The 8862-nt window shown below is 39.5% G+C and overlaps 1 protein-coding gene across 1 annotated transcript; it reads left to right on the top strand.

The window, feature by feature from the left end:
• Window positions 1-671: 671 nt before the first annotated feature.
• On the top strand, window positions 672-6754 carry LOC129453670 (uncharacterized). Its single transcript, XM_073861634.1, has 6 exons — window positions 672-809; window positions 1142-1489; window positions 1563-1772; window positions 1909-2226; window positions 2417-2626; window positions 6402-6754. Exons 1-6 carry the CDS (start codon window positions 764-766, stop codon window positions 6425-6427), a joined length of 1158 nt encoding a protein of 385 aa, XP_073717735.1. The 5' UTR covers window positions 672-763; the 3' UTR covers window positions 6428-6754.
• Window positions 6755-8862: the final 2108 nt, after the last annotated feature.

Genomic DNA, 8862 nt, shown 5'->3' with positions numbered 1-8862 from the left:
AAATGAAAACCCAAATTGAATCTCTAGTGGACTGATAACAGAATGATTTCAGTGAATTGGGAATCAAATCCACTCATACATACTGAGTTTTTTTGTGCCCTAAAGGGGAGCCCGTGAGGACCTGTGCACGTCCCTTGCATTTAACAAAGTTATTGTAAGAGATTTATAAATAATATTTTCTCTGTAATTTAAAGAAAACATCAATTCAAAACTAACTTCATAAGCTGGCTATAACCTCTACTAAGGTAAACATGAAGTAAATGAAGTCAAAATCTGTTGTTAAACAGCAATATAATGTTTAGTTTGACAAGCTGAAGTCAACAATTATCATTTCCTGAAAGTTTAACTCACTCACATTTACTAAAAAACAAGAAATAGACACACTATTCTCAGAAGGGTGCTGGCAGGAACTGAGATTTTTCTTCACAATGACAGGAACTGAGATCAGCAGATCATTTAATAAGTGTGAAAACATACAACTAAAAACCACTAATGCATGGACAGAGAACTGCACAACAACGTGTTTTTATGCATGTTTTTATTGTTTTATTATATGCAACTTGAAAATAAAATATTTTAATTTTAATTATTGTTAGTTAAAAACAGTTGTGTTACTGATTTTACTGTAAAGAGGCAGATCTGAATAAGAGATGAATGAATTTTGTGTCACAGTCAAACTAACATTGTGTTTTTATCAGCAATAAGAAAAGTTCTTGTTTAATGTTTTGTAGCTGGTATATGTGAGTTTCTACAAAGAGAAATCATGAACTTCAGACTCTCATCACTGATCCTGCTCTTACACATTCAAGGTATGAAACACAGTTTTGTGTTATACTGAAATACTTCAATTCATTATATATTTGTTAAAAGTATGTCAGATTTTAAACTAGTTTAGTCTAATTTAATTTACATCGCTGTACTCCAAAGGCTGGATTCTCCGTTTGGATCAGTCTCTAAAATGTTAAAGTGAGTTTGTATATTTAAAACTGAACATAGAGATTTGTGTTTGAGAACAAAATTGATGAATCTGAGTTAATATCCTTACAGGACTGTCTGAATCTCTCATCTCGCTCTGTCATTTTAATGAAGTTAAATACAGATAAGCTAGAAATATTATTAACATTACGGTTTCTTCTTCAAGGGTTCCTAACATTGGATAACTTTAATGTAACCTGTAATAAACAGAATATTTGTGCTGTGATGGGGGCATGGGTGACAGTGAGGTGCTCTTACTCAAACATCAACATCAAAACTGGGTTCTGGTTCAGTCAGAAACAGAGAACAAACTGGAGAAACAAAGATGAACCTGAAGATTTGACTTTAGATTCAGATTACTCGGGACGAGTGAATCAAGAGATCACTAAAGATTACTCGTATGTCATGATAACAGATCTGATAGAGGGAGACAGTGGAGAATATCAGCTCATGGTCATTATGAAGGATGGAGTTAAACATCTCAGCTCAGTCACAGTCAATCTAACAGTTTCAGGTACATTTACATTCTCATCAGTCCAGTTAAACTCTTTTCATTTCTCATCTAATGTAAGGTTTTCATTATTTAGTTTTACAGGTGAAGATGAATCCTGGACCTAGAGGACTGCGAGTAAAACTGAGCTGTGATTCCTCCTGCCCTTTAATATCTGAAAACAGATACCGCTGGTTCAAGAATGGACAATATTTAACAATTGGCAAAAGCATATTTGTGTCATCCAGAGGAAACACTGACAGTTATTTCTGCTCTGTGTCTTTTTCATCACCCTCTTCATCTTTGTGTGAGTCTGACATTTATAAAATATTTAAATTAAAATGGAAGAACAAACTTTGCAGTTATCTTGTTGATTCATATACAGTATGAGTGTGTTTGTAATTGATTGTGAATGTTACAGCAGTTTTTTGTGACTCTTTCAGGTCTTTCTAACAGTAGCTGTTGGGGTGTGACTTACACCTCTACAGAAGTTTGTGCTTTAGTGGGATCAACAGTAGATATTCACTCTTCATACTCACATCCCACTGGATATACAGTAAATAAAACATACTGGCATTTGGAATACAGTCATTTGGATCTGCATGAGAATCATCGGTTTTCTGGTCGTGTGGAGTATCTGGGAAACACACTGAGAATAAAAAATGCCAGCATGAGTGACACTGGAAGATATCAGTTCAGGGTCATCACTAACACATCAGATGTAGTTTCTGGTTCTCCTGGAGTCTATCTTACTGTTACAGGTAACTGCTCATAATAAACTCTTTGTAGTCCAGCACTCATTATACTGAAGCATTATAGCTCGAGTAGGAGTCTGAAATTAACATGACTGATTTGAGGTTTAGACCATGTTTTATCAATTGAGCTTAATCAAAAATATGAGGCCCAACTTGGAAAATTAGTTGATGTGAACTCTGTCATATGAAATTTCAGATACACGGGTGAGAAGCAGTCCAGACCCTGTGATAGATGGAGAAAAAGTGATATTAAGCTGTTCAACCAAATGCCCTCTGGATAGGAAATATACTTACATCTGGTATAAGAATGGACAACAGGTAACAGATGGATTGACATTATTAAACAAGCTGTACCTGGACTCAATCAACAGTGAGGAGCTACAAGAGTATTCCTGTACTGTAAGAGGTAACACAACATCTCATCATACTGTCACGGCCGGGGGCGGACCCGAATAAACTAAAGGTCACACCCCTCTCAGTTCTTCCACCTCGAGGAGGTTCCCAAGACCACCCCAATGACCAGACAGACCAGTGTACTATAATTAAAATAAACTTTATTAAATATTTAAAAAGGGAAAAGGGGGAAGGGAAAAAGGGAAATTTAAAACTAATGTGGCTCTTCTTTGCCTCCCGGGCCACTTGGGGAAAAGACTGGGGACCGGGGCTCTGGCCCAGCAATCCGTGGCGCGCTCCGCTTCTCCTGGAGGCAGAATCAAACACCGTCAGACCAGGGTAAGTACTCCTTTGCTACTCACAGTACTGGGGGATCCTCGTTCCCACACAGAGCTTCACTGATGCAGGTAGGTAGTTGCTATAAGCACAGCACAGGTTTATTTCACAGGTTGCATTACTCACAGTGCCGGGGGATCCTCGTTCCCACACAGAGCTTCACTGGTTCAGGTAGGTAGTTGCTATGAGCACAGAACAGGTTTATTTCACAGGTTACGTTACTCACAGTGCCGGGGGATCCTCGTTCCCACACAAAGCTTCACTGGTTTCAGGTAGGTAGTTGCTATAAGCACAGAACAGGTTTATTTCACAGGTTACGCTACTCACAGTGCCGGGGGATCCTCGTTCCCACACAGAGCTTCACTGGTTCAGGTAGGTAGTTGCTATATACAGTGGATTTCGCTACAGTGTCAGTGTACCGTATTCCTTCACCCCTCCAGTTTGGCTGTCCGGGCGTCGTAGGGACTAGTGGGTCCGATGACCGGAGCCGAACGCTTCCCAAACTCCCCCTCCTTCTTCCACGACCGGGGTCACGAGCTGGGGCGAACTTTCGTCGGGGCTCCGTTCACCACACGCTTCTGTTGAAGAGGTCAGTACACACACCGTTACGACCCACAATCCGCACGGTACACACTTGATACTACTCACTGTGTTTTACCACTGTCTGTTCTGTGTACAAACGAAGCTCTCGTTGTCACACCCCGGGCACAGGGCTTGGTTTTCTCTCTCTCTGTAGGACTCAGGCCACAACGGATGTCGTCATCTCGTGACTCGTCGGAGGCTCGGCAGTTTGAACGCTACACGCACAGCATACACACAGCAAGTAAAGCGTAAACACCATCAATCAGTGAAACTCACCCACAGCACTCTTATACAATTTCACGTGAATTTTAGATCGTCCTTGCCACCTGACTACGGCGACCTCGAGCGGATGGTTGGGCAACAACTGGATCACAAATGAGGGAGAGATGTGTGATATTCACAGGCCCAGGGTGTTGGTTATCACTCCCCTGGCTCACCTGCACTTCCTTTTTCCCACAGGGCCACTGGCTTACTGGTGAAACGGTGCTTCGTCCGTGCTTCCGGTCAACCCGCGGCTCACCCACGCTTTCCTCTCCAGTGGGGCCAGGGACCTCAAGAAACACAAAAAGCACACACCAGGACAACTCTTCATACAAGTTATGTACAGATAAGTACCGCAGCGGTTACTCACGCTTTGTTGCCAATAACCTCTGTTCACTGCGCTCTTGATGGCTCTGTGTCCACTCTTTCTCACTGAAACTCCACAATATTCCTTCGTCAGCTGATTGTCTCTTCCTCTCTTCCCCAGGAGAGCGATCCGACCAGCGTGGTCCGTCTGCAAAGCAGCAACACAGCGTACACAAAGTATACCACCAGCACCCGGTGTAGTGTCCCTTTAATTCCACAGCCCCGTCCTTTTCGCCTCTTCTGGCAGCCGCACTCTTCCCTTACACCATAAGTGAATCGCGGGTCAACGGCGTCCTTTCGGCTCCTCCAGGGACGGGGCGTGTGGTTGCGTTGCCTAAGGCATAAAGGGACTCCCACCCGAAAACAACCCCTCTTTGTGCTTCCTTGGCCCTTTTTATGTGGCTTGCCTTCACCCTCACCTCCAATCACAGGTTGCTCCATTTAATTTGCCACACCTGCTGCTCATTCCCTTGTAATCAGCGTTGGCAGGGAAACCAGGAAGCAAAACTGATTAAGAATCGGGCCCGGGCGGAAACCATCTCCAGGCGGAACCTTTCTCCGCCACTTTTGGTTCCGCCCAAGTATAGTCACCCGGTGACAATACATCTGACTTTACTGTTACACTGTAAAAAGTTACCTGTTGGATCTTTTTAAAAAATAACTTCTGTTGGTAATACCTAAAACATTAAGTTGTTTCTTATTGTGAAATTCAAGTGAAATTTTAAGTAGTTTTAGTTACCAACTGAAGTAACTCTTTAAAGCTACAGTCGGAAACTCTGGAGGATTGAGATGATTTTGAATGTTTTCAATTTTTATGCCCCTTCCACACTACCACCGAGCAACCTCATATCGAGCTCGTCCTCATCAGTGCGTGTTTAAGCATACTTAGATTACTTACATAACACTCAGAAATACAATAAATGGTTTATAAAGCACAATTACCTGTCAAGAAGAAATATGGCAAGCTCTGCATCCAGCTTGAACCCTTTAAAAGCTCATAGATCCCTTCACCCTTCAAATGCTGGTCCGATATTGATCCTAGTTTTATTTCTGGCACGGTCGCTGTCTATCTTAATTTCCTTCTTTTCCTTGGTTGTTTTCTTTTAATTGGTTGTTCTCCTAGCTCTGGTTGTTAGCCAAGGAATCGGAAGTTTGTTAGTGAATGTTCTCTCCGCCATCATGCTGCGTTCAATCCAACACACCTGTGAACTTCAGGCATATTCATGTGATATTAGACTTGTTCAACTTCAAGCAGCGCCACAAGAACCGACAGCCAGATGACGTCAAAGTACCGCGAGAGCGAGACGAAATTAGACTGTATGATTTCTCTAATCATTTTCGTGGTACTTTTGCGTCATCCGGCTGTCGGTTCTTGTGGCGCTTCATGAAGTCAAACAAGCCTAATGTAACACATGCAAGGGGGGAGGGGGGATCTGTGGTCGTGTGCAGGAACCGTGATTGACAGGCAGATTTTACACAGCCCTGCACTGATTGGACCAGATGAATCAAGAGCTGTGGATTTTTGCCAACCAAATAACAGGCTCTAGGTGGAGGTAGAAGCGTGTTTTTTTTTTATGAATATGAATATGATCAAAAAAATCTTGCCGACTGCAGCTTTAAGTTGATCTCACTTTTCACTTGTCACAGTGTAAATGATAAAATAGATAGTTTCAGTCCTTGATGCTGATTGGTTTATTCTCAGCTATGACATCATCACTGAGCTACTTTCAGTCTCACTGTGCAGCACTTATAGCTGATCATTAATATTGAAGTGAGATGCTACAAAATTACAGACATGTTCAAGTACAAACACAAATCTTGGTTAGTTATTGCCTAATAAGTCAAATAAGTCACTGGCGCAGCTTCTGCAGGTTTCAAAGTCAGGTGCAGATATGCCGCGTTGTTTTGTGTATCATCATTACTGGGGAAACCCCTTAAAAAGAAGATAAAGAAACCCAATCAAGGTGGAATTATTATTTTTGAATGCAGGCTGTACTTTAAATGTACTAACACAACCAAAAGTGAAAGTGTTTTAGCGCTGCCAGTGGCACTGAACGTCATAGCGCATCACTCAGAAGTTTTGTGTTATTTTGAAAATATGCACACAGCTGTCATGATGGTTATTTGTTGAGTAGCGCTGTGATAACGACTGCAGTGAGACTGAAATCTGAGAATCACAGAAAAGTCAAATTCTGAATCTTCTGCCTTTTCTGAATATAACTGAGTTTGTGTCTTTTTTTCTGATCCAATGGACAAAACAAATACTTAAATACATAAAACTGTATGATACTGATTAAAACAAGGCTATGCTTTCTGAAGGTTTGCTACTGTAAATGTTTTAATAAAGCTTTTTGGTACCTGCCTTTTTGAGATATTTTTTCACATATTATATTTGTATTAAGACATTCATAATCATCAGATAAATGTTATCTTTTGAATATATTTCTCTGTTTTCTGTTTTGACTGCAGTATGTGGTAACACTTTCTATGAAGTCTGTGTTTATAATGCATTATTGCAGGTGTATTCCCTTATAATAAACATTATTATACTGTATGTTGTATTCTCTAATAAATAATCAGTATAACAGTTACAATACATTATTTGTGGTTGTACCATTTATGAGTATGATGATTTATAACACATGACGAACTCCATATTGTTATCTTGTATTATAAGTACACGTTGTCATGTATTTTAAATGTCATATATTTACATTGTATAATTGTCACTTGACCTAAAGCAGGAAATAAACCATAAGTCTTCTCATAAACATCCACAATGTGTTACACACAAATAACTGAAACAAACAGAAAGCTACAGATTGGGCTTTAATGTTCTTTAAAAGGAAAACCTCTCAGAAATGTCCAACATATGTTTGTTACCAGCCTTACTCCTCTATAGTGGGTCAATATTTATTAAAATGGCACTCATAATACTGGCAAAGGCTTTAGTGGAGCTTTTGTAGAGCATCAATGATCAGTGTACTGGTAATGTCTTGTAAACTCAACTATATCTTTAGTCAAACCTGGCCAGAAAAAAATGTTTACTAATTCTGTGACACATTTTGAGTCGTCCCAGATGACCTGCCCAAAGTTTAGTTTGTCCCATTTTAAACCTGTCCTCCATACACTAAAAGAAAGAACTATTTGCTGATTTCGATACAGAAGATTATTATGACAAAAAGTATCTAAAATAAAAGCCTATAATATTAATATATACTCTTCTATAAATTATATAAAATTTTATAAATGATATAAATTATAGACTATAATACAATACACTAATGGTCAGATTTCATTTTTTTATCTCTTTCTATGTGTTTGTCACTGTAAGACTCTAGTGCTGCAAATGTTTGTGTGCAGATCAGCAGAATTGCTGGAGTGATGTCACAACTCTCTTTATGACATCATCACCTAGCAACAGTCTCTCAGCAGTGACATCAGTGATGCAGTGATGTCATATACAGTGACATATTAATGACAGTTCAGTGTAAATAATCTAATGTTCAAATAGATGAATTATTCATTGAAGTATTGAGTTTATCATTCAACAGTCTTGTGTCAGTGTCAGATCAACTGTAACATCACAATGTATAAATCCTGTAAAAACTTTGCTATAGTGCATCTTTATGTAGATGATACTGTGATCTACTTTCATCTTCACTATAAGTCAGGCTGTTATTCAACTCAATGCTGTTTTTAGTTAGGTTAGGATTTTATTACAGGTCCGTGCTTTAATCTTGCAGTTAGGAAAGCATTTGTTCAGTTTATTTTAAATGTTTTGGCTGCAGCAGTGTGGACTTCGGAGCGTAAAAATGACAGATGGGACACCCTACGGACTCGTAGACTGAGCGAGCGTGCACAATTTAAGGCCACGAGACCGAAAGCCCACATAAGGTGCGCTATTAGGGACAGGACCTTAGTGGAGTAATGTTGAAGTTTTATGTGTTGTAGCTGTTGGGGTGTGACTTACACCTCTACAGAAGTTTGTGCTTTAGTGGGATCAACAGTAGATATACACTCTTCATACTCTTCATACTTTGCTGGTCGTGTGGAGTATGAAACATATGCAGATTATTGGCTCAGTTAATAAGGAAATAAAGGAACAGGTTTATAAAAATATGAAACATAATCTGTCCTGTGAATGGAGTTGAGACTGTTGCTCAAGAATAAGAGCACTAGCAGTAAAAAGATGAAGATTAATGATTAGATTTTTTTCTGCTGAAAACATAAAAGATGAAGTAAAGATAAGAGACATCTTTTACAGGCAGTGGCGTCTATATGCTTGTTGTATCTCACAGTAAGTTTGTTTCTGCAATATGAAAATGAGAGTTATGTGATTCCCATTACAAATCCAGACAATAACCAACTTACAACGTTCACTGCTTGTGTTTGTCTGAATCGTAATCTAACATTTTTTTCTTATTTAGTTTTTTTAGTAAGATCACAGACTGAAGTTGCAGTAGTGTATAAATTACATTGTTTTAAATCCCTCCTGTCAGCACTCTGCCATAAGAGTCTTGTTTTATATTTATGTTTTATAGTGATGGCAGGCAGGGGCGCAATGAACAGTTTCAAGGGGGGTATGCAAGACAGAATTTTGGGCCCCTTCCTTTAGATGATTGTTTGATCTTCAAACCATAATGTGTAGCTATATAAAATTACTCGAGTGCGTTTATTTAATTTTACAGGTCGCATTTGCAA

This window comes from Misgurnus anguillicaudatus, chromosome 23 (assembly GCF_027580225.2).
Source record: "Misgurnus anguillicaudatus chromosome 23, ASM2758022v2, whole genome shotgun sequence".
Taxonomy (NCBI): domain Eukaryota; kingdom Metazoa; phylum Chordata; class Actinopteri; order Cypriniformes; family Cobitidae; genus Misgurnus; species Misgurnus anguillicaudatus.
The sequence above is the reverse complement of the archived record's forward strand: the minus strand, read 5'-3'. Positions and strand labels throughout refer to the sequence as shown.